Below are 16,743 nucleotides of genomic sequence, written 5' to 3' on the forward strand. Positions count from 1 at the left end.
TTCCCTCTGCTCCCCATGCAGCACCTCCTGGCCACCTCCAGCAGCTCACCACAGCCCCTCCATGGGCATGGGCATGGTGATGCCCACAACCACCTCCTCACCACCTTCCCTGGCACCCCAGCCCCTCTGCACCTCTGCACCTCCAGATGGGAGGAGTCCTGCTCTGGTAAAAGGGCTGGGAGGGGGCTTGGGACCCTCAAGAATGGGTGGGGTGGGGGCCAGCAGCTGGGTGTGGGAGCCTTGGGGTGCTGGGACCCTGGGATGGGCAGGATGGGGGCCAGCAGCTGGGTGTGGGAGCCTTGGGGTGCTGGGACCCCTCGGATGGGTAGGGTGGGGGCCAGCAGCTGGGTGTGGGAGCCTTGGGGTGCTGGGACCCCTCGGATGGGTAGGGTGGGGGCCAGCAGCTGGGTGTGGGAGCCTTGGGGTGCTGGACCCCCCAGGGTGCAGGCACTTGGCACATCCCCTGCCCTTCACCTAAACCCAGCCCCCCCCCCCCGCCCCTGAATGTGGGGTGCCAGTGCCCCCTGGCAATGTGAGGTGCCAGAGGCCATTCCTGACCCCCTCCCTGTTTCCATCCCACAGGCAGTCCCCCTCCAGCTCCCTGGCAGCCCCTGGAGACTCCCTCCTTGGTCCTGCTGCCCCCCCAGGCTCAGGGGCACCTCTCTGCCAACCTCCTGCCCGCACCCCCAGTGCCACCACTTCCCACTAGTCCCCCACAGCCCCTTGCCCACCTCCAGGCTCTGGGGTGTCCCTGGCTCTGAGGGTCTCCACCGAGCTGGGGGGAACACACCAACAGCCCCCCCTGGGGAGCTCCTTCACCTGGATCACGGTGCCTGGAGAATGTCCCTGTGCTGGTGACATCTGGGCCACCATTGCCTCCCCAGCTCCACACTGGGACCCCCACCCCAGGTCCAGCAGGGCACAGCCAGGCTGGGGTGATGGAGTCTCACCCTCACCTCTCTGGGGAGGAGTTGTGCCCCCTCCCAGTTGGGTTACTGGTTTCTCCTGGTGCTGCTGGTGGTGGCACAAACCCTGCAGAGCCACAACTCCTCCTGCAAGGCTTTGGTGCTGGACAGATGAGGTCCTCTGAGCTCCCCCCCCCCAACACCTCATCATCCCAGTGGCTGCTTCCTCTGGGCCACCACCACCTCTGGTGTCCCCCTCAAACCCACCCAAGCCCCTGCCCCCCCACCCCATTTCTCTAATCAAACCCCACTCTGATTGCAACCAGTGGTGCCAGTATGACCAGGACAGCTGCCAGCAGCTCCCCAACCAGTGGTGCCAGCATGGCCAGGACAGCTGCCAGCAGCTCCCCAACCAGTGGTGCCAGCATGGCCAGGACAGCTGCCAGCACCTCCCCAACCAGTGGTGCCAGTATGGCCAGGACAGCTCCCAGCAGCTCCCCAACCAGTGGTGCCAGTATGGCCAGGACAGCTCCCAGCAGCTCCCCAACCAGTGGTGCCAGCATGGCCAGGACAGCTGCCAGCAGCTCCCCAACCAGTGGTGCCAGCATGGCCAGGACAGCTGCCAGCAGCTCCCCAACCAGTGGTGCCAGTATGGCCAGGACAGCTCCCAGCAGCTCCCCAACCAGTGGTGCCAGTATGACCAGGACAGCTGCCAGCAGCTCCCCAACCAGTGGTGCCAGTATGGCCAGGACAGCTCCCAGCAGCTCCCCAACCAGTGGTGCCAGTATGACCAGGACAGCTCCCAGCACCTCCCCAACCAGTGGTGCCAGTATGGCCAGGACAGCTGCCAGCAGCTCCCCAACCAGTGGTGCCAGTATGGCCAGGACAGCTCCCAGCAGCTCCCCAACCAGTGGTGCCAGTATGGCCAGGACAGCTCCCAGCACCTCCCCAACCAGTGGTGCCAGTATGACCAGGACAGCTCCCAGCAGCTCCCCAACCAGTGGTGCCAGCATGGCCAGGACAGCTCCCAGCAGCTCCCCAACCAGTGGTGCCAGTATGACCAGGACAGCTGCCAGCAGCTCCCCAACCAGTGGTGCCAGTATGACCAGGACAGCTGCCAGCAGCTCCCCAACCAGTGGTGCCAGCATGGCCAGGACAGCTCCCAGCAGCTCCCCAAACCATGCCCCTCAAGGGCTGGGTGGTGCCCACCTCCAGCCACCCCGAGCGGTGCCACCCCCGAGGCAGGAGAACTCCATACTGGCATTTGCTTGGCCACCAACCCCTTCCTCAGCTGCCTTGGGTGGGTTTTGGAGCCCAGGACCATGGTGCCCCTCCCCGGGGCTGTGGCTGGGGACAAGCAGTGGGAGCTGAGTGCTTTGGGGACCACTTCGTCAGGCTGGAGCTTTGTCACCATCAGCATTGCCATGTCCCTGTCCCAGCCACTGGGACACTGCAGAAGGGTTGCCACTGTCCCTGTCCTGCTTCCCTGCTGCACTCCAGGGCAGCATCTTCCATGGAGTCACAGAATGGTTTGGCTTGGAAGAGAGCCTGAGGACCATCCAGTCCAACCCTCAACCCAGCCCTGCCAGGGCACCCCCAAGCCATGGCCCTCAGCACCACAGCTCCACAGCTCTGCAACCCCTCCAGGGGTGGGGAATCCACCACTGCCCTGGGCAGCCTGGGACAGGTCCAGACAGTCCTCAAGGAGCAGAAATTGTTCCTCATGTCCAACCTGAACCTCCCCTGGGGAAACCTGAGGCCATTTCCTCTTGTTCCATCACTTAGGAGAAGACCTTGCTGCCCACCTGGCTCCAAGCTCCTTTCAGGGAGTTGTAGAGAGCCAGAAGGTCTCCCCTGAGCCTCCTTTTCTCCAGGCTCAACAATCTCAGGTCCCTCAGCTGCTCCTCACAAGTTCTCCAGACCCTTCTCCTTCTTCCCCAGCTTTGTCACCCTTCTCTGGACCTGCTGCAGCTCCTCAGTGTCCTTCTCACTCCAGATGCTGGGTTGCTACTTGGTGGGGATGTGCAGGAGGCTGAGGAGCAGTGGGGATGGCAGTGAGGGACGTGGCTGGGGATGTCTTCTCCTGGCTGCCAGGCTGAAGAAGGACCTGTCCCACCAGGGGGGTCGTTGGAAATGGGGGAGACTGCTGGGTGGTGGGGGGGGGGGGCTACACCTGGCACCTCTGGAGAAAGCAGAAGCTTGGCTGGAGCTCTCCCAGTTGGGATGGGGGGGAAGACTCTGGAGCTGTGGAAGAGGAGCTGCGTGATGGGATGGGAAAGGAGGAGAAAAGTCACTTGGTCTGTTGTGACCTACCCCAACCCTCCCCAAGACAGCTGCTGGTGAACCCCTGGAGTTTGTGGTGTTGCTTGAGCTCATCCCAGCAGGAGGATGGGACAGGGGTTGGTAGGACCAGCTCCAACCAGCACCAGGTCCTGTGCTGGTCCCTCACCATGCAGCCTGTTTGTCTGCAGCAGATGTTCCTCACTCAGCACCAGGGGTGGGTGGGGAAGAAAAAAAAACAAAACACCTCCAATCCCTTTCATTTCCCTCCCAGAAGTTCAAAGCCCTGGTGACTCAAGCAGCCATGAAAACCTTCTTCAGATAAAGCTTCCACCTCCAGTTTCTTTCTTTTCCTTTGGAAAAAAAAAATAATAAAGTAAAGCAGCCCAAAAGAGACAATTTGAAGCCTTGGAGATGCCTTCACCAGAGAAGGAGCTGCTGCTGGAGCCCACAGCTTGGTGGGGCACAGCCAGCAGCCAGGATGTGGTGAAGAGCAGAGCCATAAGTGACATAAATTGGGGTGGCTGAGGAGCTTTGCCAGGGTTGGTGGTGGTGGTGTTGGGGTGGAACTCCAGGAGCAGGAGCTCAAGGGCATGGCACAGAGGGACAAAAGGTTGTGACATCACCAGGGCTGGTGTGTGGGAAACAGCTCTTGGATGGGAAGCACATCATGAAGGTTGGAAACTGTGTCCTGACCAGGCAGAAGGTGCCAACAGGGTGGCACAGCTTACCAGAAGCCCCCAGTCCCAGCAGGGTGGTGGTGGGAAGGGACCTCTGGAGATCATCCAGTGCAAAGCAGGGTACCCACAGCAGGTTGTCCACCATCACAGTGGCCAGGTGGGGCTGGAAGCTCTCCAGACAAGGAGACTCCACAAGCTCTCTGGGCAGCCTGCCCCAGGGCTCCACCACCCTCACAGCCAACCAGCTGCTCCTGATGGAACCTCCTGGGTTGCAGTTGGTGCCCCTTGCCCTGTTGCTGGGCACCACTAAGAGGATCCAAGCCCCACCCTCATGACCTCCACCCTTCAGCTCTTGCTGAGCATTGCTCAGATCCCCTCTCAGGCTGCTCTTCTCCAGCCTCAAGACCCCCAGGTCCCTCAGCTGTTCCTTGCAAGTTCTCCAGGCCCTTCCCCAGCTTGGCTGCCCTTCTCTGGACCTCAGCATCTCCCCAGCCTCCACTGGACTCTCTGCAGTAGCTCCCAGTCTCTCTGGGACTGGGGAGCCCAGAACTGGACCCAGTTCTCCAGCTGTGGCCTCAGCAGGGCAGAGAAGACGGGGAAGAGAGCCTCCCTTGACCTGCTGGCCACACTCTTCTTGATGCCCCCCAGGACACCATTGGCCTTCTTGGCCTCTTGCAGTCTTGGTCCCAACCCTGTGAGATGCCACCACAGAACCAGTCCACCCAAACAGAGCCCTAACACTTTCCTTACCCCCACCACCCTGGGTGGCTCCAACCATCCCAGTTGTCACCTCCTGACTTCCCTGCATGAGCACTCTGAGGTGGATCTTCATCTCCTACCACCCAGCACCAGACTGGCACCTCCTGAGCTGGCAGAGGCAAGTTCTGGCGTGCTGGGGTCTGAAGAACCAGCCCTGCTCCACACCATGCATATCATGAAGTTCTACCACCCAACATTACAGGGTTGGTACAGCCAGGGATGGCATCTCCAACCAGGTAAGCTCCAAGGGCATCTCCAAACCATCTCCCAAGCAGGGTTGAGCTCTTTTCCACCCACTGCCCACCAGCTGGTCACTTGCCAATGCCACCAGCTTGGATGTGGTGCCCACAGCTATGTGCTTAACCCCAAGTTCCAACCCTGAGCTCGCTCCCTGGGTTCCTCTGCTCCACGTGGTGGGTTTTGGGATCACCTCAAAGGTGTCAGGTCTGGACCCACAGCCTCATCTGGCAGAAGGGTGGCACTGCCATCCCAGAGCCAGGATGCGGTGATGCTGCTGCTGATGGGTGAGCCATCCCCTGGTCAATGCCATGGGACCTCCCCTTGCTGGTGCAGGACACAGTGGCGATGTGGTGGCCTCTTGGTGGCACATGGGTGGCCACGGGGCAGCAGAAGGGTGGAGGGTGGCATTGAGGACAGAGCCATCAGGCAGTAGTGACCCAAAATGCCAACCCCCCACCCCCAAACTGGCCCAGATCACTCCTGCAGCAGGAGGGGATGGGGGGGCAGGGGCGAGGTGTGTCCCCATTCTCCTCCCTTTTTGACCCCAAGCCCCTCCTGGTGTCCCTGTACCCCCAAAGTGAGGCCAGTGGGGCTGCACTTGGGGGACCCCCTTCCATGCTCCCTCCATGGTGCTGTGCTGGGGAGAAGCCCTCTCCCCCCCGCTGGGGCTGTGTTTGGAGGGACCCCCATCCTTTTAACGCCCCCGTAGGGTCGTGCTGGGGGGTCCCCCGGACCCCGCTGGTGCTGCCCCCCGGGACACCTTTTCCTGGTTTTCCCTTTGTGCTGTGTTGGGGGACCCCCATTTCATCCGTGGGGCTGACCCCCGGGACCCTTTTCGCCGGTCCCCCGAGGAGGCTGCACCCCAGCTCCCCTTCACCTGCCTCCGTCATCGGACTGCCCACGGGGACTCCGTTTCCCCCGCTTCCCCGAGACCTCTTTTCGCGGTCCCCCTGTTCCCCAGGGCCCCTTTCCCCTGTCCCTGCCATGGGTCCGTGCCCCGACCTCCGTGCCCCGTGCCCCGTGCCCCGACCTCCGTGCCCCGTGCCCCGTGCCCGGCTCGCTGCTCCCAGTGCCGGGGATGCCCCAGCGCCTTCCTGCCGCTCCCACTATTGTCCGCTAGGCGGCGTCGTGCAGCGGGCGCTAGCGCGATGACGTCACAACGCAAGACGTGGGGGGCGTATCCCCCAGGCGGCGGCGCGCGGCGGGAGGCCACGTGGGAGCGCTCGCGGCCCCCCTTTTGCCGACGTGTCCCTGGCGCCGCCGCGTGCCCCCCGGAAGTCCCGTCTCTTCCCAGCGCGTGGCTTCCCGTGACGTCACCCCCCGCCGCGGCCCTCTCGTGCCGCGCCGCGCGGCGCTATTGGTTGAAACTCAGAGGGGGCAGGGAGGAGCCGGCAGAGGGAGGAGGCGTCTCATTGGCTGGCAGCCTGGCGGAGGGGCGTAACCAGCAGTTTGGCTCCGCCTCGTCTCTCCTCGCCCCGCCCCCGCCCCGCGGTTCCCTTCCGCGCTCGGACCGGGCCCGCTCCCCTCCTTCCGCCGCTTCCCGCTCCCCTCCGGCGCTCTGTCCCGGCTCCCTCCGCTCTGTCCCGGCTCCGTCATCATGGCCTCCGCGGCCGCCACTGGCCAGGGCGGCTCCGCGCCGCCTCTCACCGTCCAGCGCGGTATCGTTAAGATGGTAAGAGCTTTGCCCGCCTGCCCGTTGCCGCCGTTCCCCGTGGGCCTTCCCCGTGTTTTTCCCTCCCTCTGTACCTTGCCCCTTGTGGCAGCTGAACCGGTCACGGGGTGCAGCTCCCGTCGGTGGCTGGGGGCTCTCGGGTATCCGGGATGCCCTCTCCGGTACCCGGGATCCGTCCACCTCCTGCAGCCCCCTGCGGTATTCGGGAACCCTCTCCGGTGTCTGGCACCCCCTCCACCTCCCGCAGCCACCTCCGGTACCCGAGAACCCTTTCTAGTACCCGGGACCTCCCTCCGGTACTCGGGACTCCTCTACCTTCCGTAGCACTCTCCGGTCCCCGTGACTCGCCTCGAGTGTACGGCATCCCCCCCGTCACTCCCCACTTCCCGTCCCTGTGACTGGGACCTACACCCTCTATGCCCCCCACTCCGGTACCGGGAACTCCTCCACCTCCCGTAGCTCCCTCCGCTGACGGGGATCCTCCTCTTCACTCCCCATCTTGCTTCCCGGGAACCGGGAGCCCTACCGCCACTGCAGCCCTCTCCGGTACCTATAACCCTCTTCCCACATCCTCTCCCGGGGCCCCGTGGGCTGCCTGCGGCTCCCGGTCCTGGCACCCCTGAGGTGTCCCCCAAGCCCGCCATTCCTTCCTGGGTCCGGTGACAAGGCTGAACCGGGGTAAAGGGTGGGGCTGGAGGGTCCCGTTATGCCGGGAGGGGGCAGGAAGAGCTTTGGGGTCCCCCCGCTGGAGCTGAGGGTTTGGGGGTCACCAAAAGGTTTAGGGGGGCAGTGGAGAAGCTTGCAGGGGGACAGTGGGAGGGATTTAGGGGGGACACTGGAGGGGTTTGGGGGACATGAGGGGTTTGGGGGATTGTTCAAGTGATTGGGGGACGCAGGGCTTTGGGGTTACTGCAGGCTTTGGGGATGTGAGAGGTTTGGGGGACACCTGAGAGTTTGAGGGGGGGTCTCTAGAGGGTTTGGGTGACCCGGGAGGCTTTGGGGGCACTGAGGGTTTGGAGGTCATCAAGGAGTTTTGGGACACCAGATGATGTTGGGGGACACCAAAGACTTGGGGGATCACTGAAGGACTGGGGTCACCAGAAGGTTTGGGGGATTTTGGGGGGGGACACTGGGGGCTTGGGGACATGAAAGGGTTTTGGGGGTGCCAGAGGATCTGGGGGCTGCTGAGGGTTTGAGGTTGCTGATGGCCTGGGGGACACCAGAGGACTGGGGATGCTGTGGTGTTTGAGGGGGGGCACCAGAGGGTTTGGGGGCACCAGAGGATTGAAGTTGCTGAGAGTTCGGGGGGCACCAGAGGGTTTTGTGGGTCACTAGAGGGTTTGGGGGACATCGGGGGGTGGGGGTTGCTGGAGGGTTTTGGGGACATCAGGGCTTGGGGGGGGTGTCACCACAGGGTTTGTGGTCACTGGTGGGGTTTTGGGAGTCGCCAAAGGGTTTTGGAGACACCAAGGCTTTAGGGGAGTCACCAGAGGGTTTTGGGGATGCTGGGGTTTTGGGGTGTCCAGAAGGTTTTGAGGACGCCAAGGCTTTGGGGATCACCATAGATTTTGGGGAGACACTAAGGGTTTGGTGGGCCACCAGAGGGTTTTGGGGGCGTGGGGATTTTGGGGTCCTTTTCATGGCCACCATCCCAAAATCTCCACTCCCAGACCCTTGGTGTGTCCCCCAACACCTCTGGTGACCTCCAAAAGCCTCTGGTGACCACTGAAACCCTGCAGCATCCCCAAACCATTGGTGTCCTCCAAACCCTCTGGTGACCTCCAAAACCCTCTCCATCAACCCCTGAACTTCCATCAACCTCCAGACCCTTCGGTACCCCCCAAACCCCTCAGTGATCCCCAGATTCTCAGGTGTCCCCAAACCTGACCTTGTCCTGACCTTGGCACATCTATGGTGGGCAACCAGAGCCCTGGGATTGGTTGTCCTGTGGTCCTGAATCTGTCATGGGGTTGGTCATGGAGGAGATGCCATGGGGGAAGCAGAGCCTTGGCACTGGCCTGGTGGATCTGTTGTGGGGTTGGTCATGGAGGAGATGCCATGGGGCAAGCAGAGCTTTGGGGTGGGTCTGCCAACTCCATCATCTGTGTTGGAGAAGACCTTTAAGAACCTCAGGGCCAACCTTCTGGATCCATCCTGACCCTTCCAGGCCCACGAGAAGTTGTGCTGAGGGTCAGGATCCATCCTTGGAGGTGTCTTTGCAGACCATCACCCTCACCTTCAGCTCCATCGCCTCTGGCCTCCTCATCCTCGCCGTCATGGAGGCCCTTCCATAACTCCTCCTCCTCTTCTTCACCTCCTCAGGTGCTGTCAGGCTGTGCCATCATCGTCCGTGGGCAGCCCCGTGGTGGGCCCCCACCCGAACGTCAGATCAACCTCAGCAACATCCGGGCGGGCAGCCTGGCCAGACGTGCTGCTGCCGGGCAGCCCGAGGCCAAGGACACCCCGGATGAGGTAGGGACCCCCAGGAGCCCCTTCTCCCCCAGCCTGCTGCCTCCCACCTCCGCCACCGCAGCCCCTTCTCCTGCAGACCACAGCCCCTTCTCCTGGAGACCACAGCCCCTTCTCCTGCAGACCACAGCCCCTTCTCCTGCAGACCACAGCCCCTTCTCCTGCAGACCACAGCCCCTTCTCCTGGAGACCACAGCCCCTTCTCCTGGAGACCACAGCCCCTTCTCCTGCAGACCACAGCCCCTTCTCCTGGAGACCACAGCCCCTTCTCCTGCAGACCACAGCCCCTTCTCCTGGAGACCACAGCCCCTTCTCCTGGAGACCACAGCCCCTTCTCCTCCCGCTGCTGGTCCCACTCTGGAGACCACAGCCCCTTCTCCTGGAGACCACAGCCCCTTCTCCTCCCACTGCTGGTCCCACTCTGGAGACCACAGCCCCTTCTCCTCCACTGCTGGTCCCACTCTGGAGACCACAGCCCCTTCTCCTCCCACTGCTGGTCCCACTCTGGAGACCACAGCCCCTTCTCCTGGAGACCACAGCCCCTTCTCCTGGAGACCACAGCCCCTTCTCCTCCTACTGCTGGTCCCACTCTGGAGACCACAGCCCCTTCTCCTCCCACTGCTGGTCCCACTCTGGAGACCACAGCCCCTTCTCCTCCCACTGCTGGTCCCACTCTGGAGACCACAGCCCCTTCTCCTGGAGACCACAGCCCCTTCTCCTGGAGACCACAGCCCCTTCTCCTCCCACTGCTGGTCCCACTCTGGAGACCACAGCCCCTTCTCCTGGAGACCACAGCCCCTTCTCCTCCCACTGCTGGTCCCACTCTGGAGACCACAGCCCCTTCTCCTCCTGCTGCTGGTCCCACTCTGGAGACCACAGCCCCTTCTCCTCACACTGCTGGTCCCACTCTGGAGACCACAGCCCCTTCTCCTCCCACTGCTGGTCCCACTCTGGAGACCACAGCCCCTTCTCCTCCCACTGCTGGTCCCACTCTGGAGACCACAGCCCCTTCTCCTCCTGCTGCTGGTCCCACTCTGGAGACCACAGCCCCTTCTCCTCCCACTGCTGGTCCCACTCTGGAGACCACAGCCCCTTCTCCTCCTCTGCTGGTCCACTCTGGAGACCACAGCCCCTTCTCCTCCTGCTGCTGGTCCCACTCTGGAGACCACAGCCCCTTCTCCTCCTGCTGCTGGTCCCACTCTGGAGACCACAGCCCCTTCTCCTCCCACTGCTGGTCCCACTCTGGAGACCACAGCCCCTTCTCCTCCCGCTGCTGGTCCCACTCTGGAGACCACAGCCCCTTCTCCTCCCGCTGCTGGTCCCACTCTGGAGACCACAGCCCCTTCTCCTCCCACTGCTGGTCCCACTCTGGAGACCACAGCCCCTTCTCCTCCCACTGCTGGTCCCACTCTGGAGACCACAGCCCCTTCTCCTCCTGCTGCTGGTCCCACTCTGGAGACCACAGCACCTTCTCCTCCTGCTGCTGGTCTAACTCTGGAGACCACAGCACCTTCTTCTCCAGGCAGTTGGTCCCACTCTGAAGACCTCAGCACTTTTGACTTGGCCATTGCCCTACTAGGCCAAGACCTTCTGTCCCATGGGGTGCAGGCCGCTTGTTCTTCTCAACTCCTTCCATCATCCTTCAAGAGATCCTTTTCCTCCTCCAACCTTTCAGTATGGATTTTGGGGTGGACTTCTCCTTCCTGACCTTGGTATGGTGAGGACATGGACAACCATTGTCCACCAACCAGTCACAGTCTGAAGGACGAGGAGACTATTCCTTTCCATCCCCCTTTAAGAGATCCCAACCTGCCAGTATGGATTTTGGGGTGGACTTCTCCACCTTGACCTTGTTATGGTCAGGATTGTCCACCAGCAAGGCCCAGTCATGGTCTGAAGAACCAGAAGAAACCGATGGTGCCTCCAGGCTTCCTCTGCAGGTCTTTACCTGCCCCAGGTTGGGGGTAGAAGAGGCTCCAGCAGTGGTGCTGCTTTGGCAGGTTGAGTGCTGGTAGCAACTGGTGGCACTGGCTCGGTGTCTGTTGGAGAACCTTGGGCCACCACCCCTCCTCCTCCCTTATCCTGTGGGTGGTGGGAAGCTGTGGTAGGTGATTGTTCTCCTTGGGGACTTTGTCTTCTCGAGGTTGGCTTCGAGATGTCAGTCATCTGAAGATGTGACAGGGTGGCTTTAATTGGTTCCCAGTACGTCATCTTCTCCACCAGTTTCCCACCCACCTTCTGCAGGGTTTGAGCTTCACTGGGGAGCTCCAGCTCTGGAGCTGGGAAGGTGCAGAGGAGATGCAAGGGATTGATTTCTGCCATCTGGATGTGGTCACCAGGGCTGGTCCTGCTTTGCTCCATCACCTTCAACCTCGAGAAGGAGCCTTGAGGAGCTTCCACCACGTTCTTGGCTGCTGGGACTCCTCCAGACCTCCATGTTCTAGACCCATGTTCGTGGGTGCTGGGACTCCATCTCAACCTCCATGTTCTAGACCTCCTTCTGTCCCAGGAGCTTTCCTGCTCTCATCCAACTGGATCTGAATGCTTGAGGAGCACTTGGCCATCTGGAAAACCAGCTTGGAGGGGGACAAACCCAACCTTTGGGGGTGGCTGGAGGCGGGAAGGGAGGGCGACCTGGTTGGGTTCTTCTGGAAGTTCTTGAGTTGCTAACTGGCTTTGCTGTGGCCCTAGGAGAAGTGATGGAGGAGAAGGTGAGTTCCTTGGTTGTGTTTGACCTGTTGACTTCTTTCCCACCAGCCCTGGGGCTTTCCAGCTCGGGAATTCCTGCGGAAGAAGCTGATTGGGAAGGAGGTCTGCTTCACTGTGGAGTACAAGACCCCCCAGGGCCGGGAGTATGGGATGGTCTACCTGGGCAAAGGTGAGCTCTCAAGAGGTTCCTCCAGCACCCAAGGGGCTGCTGGTTTTTTTTTTTTTTTGGGGGGGGGTGGTGGTGCTGTGTTTTCATAGCTGGAGGGTGGGTTGGGGATGTGGTGTTGGTACCAAAATCCCCAAACCCCAGCCTGTGGTGCTGCTGGGAAGGGGCCTCTGGAGATCATTTGGTCCAAAGCAGGGTCACCGTGCCACCACTGCCACCCCCTCCCCATGCTTGTGCCAAGGCCAGGGCCCAGAAGCTGCTGCTTTGTCCCAGTTCCCAGCAACGTTCCACCAACATCCAGGGGTATGTGGTGGTGGTGGAACTGGGATGGAGGAAGGGAACCAGTCAGGAGGTGACCAGAATCCATCAAATCCCAGCATGGTGGTGGTGAGAAGGGACCTCTGGGAGCTCATCCAGTCCAACATCTCTGCTCCAGCAGGGCCACCCCCAGCAGCTTGCCCAGGGTCACAATGGTCAGGTGGGGTTGGAAGCTCTCCAGAGAAGGAGACACCACAAGCTCTCTTGTCTCCATCGCCCTCCAAGCCAACAAGTTGCTCCTGATGGAACCTCCTGGGTTCCAGCTGGTGCCTGTTGGCCCTTGTCCTGTCCCTGGACAGCACTGAGAAGAGTCTGGCCACATCCCCTTACCCCTGCCTGGGAGTGGAAGGACCTGGAAGTCCTGGTGGACAAGAAGTTGCCCAAGAGCCAGCAATGTGGCCTGAGGAAGGCCAGTGGTGTCCTGGGGAGACATCAAGGAATGTGGCCAGCAGGTCAAAGGAAGTTCTCCTTCCCCTCTACTCTGCCCTGCTGAGGCCACAGCTGGAAAACTGGATCCAGTTCTGGGCTCCCCAATCCCAGAGAGATTTGGAGCTGCTGGAGAGAGTCCAGTGGAGGCTGGGAAGCTGCTGAGGTCTAGAGAAGGGCAGCCAAGCTGGGGAAGGGTCTGGAGAACTGAGGGACTTGGGGTTGTTGAGCCTGGAGAAGAGCAGCCTGAGAGGGCATCTGCTCAATGCTCTGCAAGAGCTGAAGGGTGGGGGGCAAGAGGATGTGGCCAGACTCTTGTGCCCTGTGACAGGACAAGGAGCAATGGGCACCAACTGGAGCCCAGGAGGTTCCATCAGGAGAAACATCTTGACTTTGAGGGTGGTGGAGCCCAGAGAGGTTGTGGAGTCTCCTTGTCCAGAGAGCTTCCAACCCCCCCCTGGCCATTGTGACCCTGGGCAAGCTGCTGTGGGTGCCCTGCTGGAGCAGGGGGGTTGGACTGGATGAGCTCCAGAGGTCCCTTCCCACCAGCACCATGCTGGGGTCGGATGCTTTCCAGGACTGAGGTGTTGGTACCTCCATGGTGACTCCTTGCCTCATCAAGTCCTCTCCTCTCTTCACAGACACAAGTGGGGAGAACATTGCTGAGTCCCTGGTGGCTGAAGGTCTGGCCTCACGCCGGGAAGGGATCCGAACCAACAAGTACGTGGAGGGTTGGCTTCCCCCTCTGGGGACCTCCTCTTCCTTCTCTGGTTCCTTACTTGGCCATGGAGATGTTGGGTTCCTCAGCCTTGCCTGCTGCTGGTTTTTCTCTCATGCTCAGGTTTCTCTGGTAGCAGTGTCCCAGGGTGGTGACCTCTAGGCTTCAGGGCTCGAGGAGGCTCTGAAAGGTTGAGGAGGCTTTGAAGGAGCCTCATGGGGACCTTCTGTTGGCTTTGGCCTTGCTGTTCTGCTCCTTCAGTCTTCTCCTGCAAGATAACAGAGCTAGCATCAGGAGAGGTTGATCACTCTGAACCCCAGAGTGTGATGGGTTGGACTGAAATGATCTTCAAGGTCTTCTCTGATCCAAATGATCTTTGACAGTGCTGGAGCAGAGCCTTCACCCCCTGACCCTGCCAAAGGTTGGGTGATGCCTCTTCCAGGAGCTTCATTAGCAGTTCATCATGAGCATGCATCGACTGGAGAACATCTCTTGATGGTTGCTCTCCTCATTCCAAGGCTGCATTCATTAATGGCTTCATGAGGTGGTTCTCAGCCCCCTCGTGAAGCTGCTCAGGGTGAAGCACTTCTGAGGTGAAGCTGGGGTCCATCAAGCTGTAGCTTTGACCTGAGCTGATGAATTCCACCACAACTTGTCACCAAATTTAAGGAGTTCTGGTGACAGCAGGAGTTAGGGTTGGTGTTAGCCATCAACTCTACCTTTGGTGTCCTCCAAACCCTCTGGTGACCCCCAAAACCCTCTCCATCAACCCCTGAACTTCCATCAACACCCCCTGCCCAGACCCTTTGTTATCCTCCAAACCCCTCAGTGATCCCCAAACTCTCAGGTTGTCTCCAAACCCTCTGATGTCACCCCTGCTTGTGTGGGACCTGGGTTTGCCATTCCTCCTCTCCCAAAGCCATGCCAGAAGTTGGGGCTTCCCTTTCTTCACCTTCTCCATCTTGGTGTCTAAAAAATAGCCTCAGAAAAGCATTAGAGGTTGAACCTCTTCAGCCTGGCCCAAGGTGGTGCTTCCAGTGGTGGGTCTTTGGGACACTGATGGTGGAAGCTGTCAGCAGCACCAACCATGGCTTCACCAACTCAACCAGGTGGTTCCTCTTCCAGAGGGAAGTCATCAGTCCCCCAGAGCATGCAGGATGGATGCTGCTGCTCATCAAAACTTCCAGGAACCGGTTGGGTTTGACCACCTCTCCCTCTCCTCCTTCCAGCCTTGAGCAGAGCAGGTTGGCAGAACTGGAGGAGCAAGCCAAGAGTGCCAAGAAGGGGATGTGGAGTGAAGGCTCAGGGTCCCACACCATCAGAGACCTCAAGTACACCATCGAGAACCCCAGGCACTTTGTGGACTCCATGCACCAGAAGCCAGTCAACGGTCAGTGGGCATCAGTTCTGCTCCATGGTTGGGTTGGGTTCACCCATGGCCTCCATCTTCCTCTGCCTGCTTGTCTCATGCTCCCTGGGGTGCTGTTCCTGGCACCTTCTCACCACAAAGTACTCCATGGCTTCTATCAGAGCTCCTCAGGGTGCTGTTCCTGGCACCTTCTCACCACAAAATGTTCCACAGCTTCCACCAAAGCTCCTTGGGGTGCTGTTCCTGGCACCTTCTCACCACAAAATGCTCCACAGCTTCCACCAAAGCTCCTTGGGGTGCTGTTCCTGGCACCTTCTCACCCCAAAGAGCTCCACAGCTTCCACTAAAGCTCCCTGGGGTGCTGTTCCTGGCACCTTCTCACCACAAAGAGCTCCACAGCTTCCACCAAAGCTCCTTGGGGTGCTGTTCCTGGCACCTTCTCACCACAAAGATGCTCCACAGCTTCCACTAAAGCTCCCTGGGGTGCTGTTCCTGGCACCTTCTCACCACAAAATGCTCCACAGCTTCCACCAGAGCTCCCTGGGGTGCTGTTCCTGGCACCTTCTCACCACAAAGAGCTCCACAGCTTCCACTAAAGCTCCCTGGGGTGCTGTTCCTGGCACCTTCTCACCACAAAGAGCTCCACAGCTTCCACCAAAGCTCCTTGGGGTGCTGTTCCTGGCACCTTCTCACCACAAAGAGCTCCACAGCTTCCACCAGAGCTCCTTGAGGTGCTGTTCCTGGCACCTTCTCACCACAAAGAGCTCCACAGCTTCCACCAGAGCTCCTTGGGGTGCTGTTCCTGGCACCTTCTCACCACAAAGAGCTCCACAGCTTCCACCAAAGCTCCCTGGGGTGCTGTTCCTGGCACCTTCTCACCACAAAATGCTCCACAGCTTCCACTAAAGCTCCCTGGGGTGCTGTTCCTGGCACCTTCTCACCACAAAATGCTCCACAGCTTCCACCAAAGCTCCCTGGGGTGCTGTTCCTGGCACCTTCTCACCACAAAATGCTCCACAGCTTCCACCAGAGCTCCCTGGGGTGCTGTTCCTGGCACCTTCTCACCACAAAGAGCTCCACAGCTTCCACCAGAGCTCCCTGGGGTGCTGTTCCTGGCACCTTCTCACCACAAAGATGCTCCACAGCTTCCACCAGAGCTCCTTGGGGTGCTGTTCCTGGCACCTTCTCACCACAAAGAGCTCCACAGCTTCCACCAGAGCTCCCTGGGGTGCTGTTCCTGGCACCTTCTCACCACAAAGAGCTCCACAGCTTCCACCAGAGCTCCTTGGGGTGCTGTTCCTGGCACCTTCTCACCACAAAGAGCTCCACAGCTTCCACCAGAGCTCCTTGGGGTGCTGTTCCTGGCACCTTCTCACCACAAAGAGCTCCACAGCTTCCACCAGAGCTCCCTGGGGTGCTGTTCCTGGCACCTTCTCACCACAAAGAGCTCCACAGCTTCCACCAGAGCTCCTTGGGGTGCTGTTCCTGGCACCTTCTCACCACAAAGAGCTCCACAGCTTCCACTAAAGCTCCCTGGGGTGCTGTTCCTGGCACCTTCTCACCACAAAGAGCTCCACAGCTTCCACCAGAGCTCCTTGGGGTGCTGTTCCTGGCACCTTCTCACCACAAAGAGCTCCACAGCTTCCACTAAAGCTCCCTGGGGTGCTGTTCCTGGCACCTTCTCACCACAAAATGCTCCACAGCTTCCACCAAAGCTCCCTGGGGTGCTGTTCCTGGCACCTTCTCACCACAAAGAGCTCCACAGCTTCCACCAAAGCTCCCTGGGGTGCTGTTCCTGGCACCTTCTCACCACAAAGTGCTCCACAGCTTCCACCAGAGCTCCCTGGGGTGCTGTTCCTGGCACCTTCTCACCACAAAATGCTCCACAGCTTCCACCAGAGCTCCCTGGGGTGCTGTTCCTGGCACCTTCTCACCACAAAGAGCTCCACAGCTTCCACCAGAGCTCCTGGGGTGCTGTTCCTGGCACCTTCTCACCACAAAGAGCTCCACAGCTTCCACCAGAGCTCCTTGG

General features: G+C 60.4%; 1 protein-coding gene across 1 annotated transcript in view; it reads left to right on the forward strand.

Moving 5' to 3' along the window:
• Positions 1 to 6,461: 6,461 nt before the first annotated feature.
• Positions 6,462 to 16,743, forward strand: part of SND1 (staphylococcal nuclease and tudor domain containing 1) — a 63,312-nt gene continuing 53,030 nt past the window's right edge. Inside the window, exons 1-5 of the mRNA XM_054399750.1 lie at positions 6,462 to 6,536; positions 8,859 to 9,008; positions 11,763 to 11,883; positions 13,266 to 13,344; positions 14,572 to 14,732. Of these exons, the coding sequence (XP_054255725.1) occupies positions 6,462 to 6,536; positions 8,859 to 9,008; positions 11,763 to 11,883; positions 13,266 to 13,344; positions 14,572 to 14,732 (586 nt within the window). The remainder of the gene's footprint in view (positions 6,537 to 8,858; positions 9,009 to 11,762; positions 11,884 to 13,265; positions 13,345 to 14,571; positions 14,733 to 16,743) is intronic.

Source organism: Indicator indicator, chromosome 3 (assembly GCF_027791375.1).
Source record: "Indicator indicator isolate 239-I01 chromosome 3, UM_Iind_1.1, whole genome shotgun sequence".
Classification (NCBI taxonomy): Eukaryota; Metazoa; Chordata; class Aves; order Piciformes; family Indicatoridae; genus Indicator; species Indicator indicator.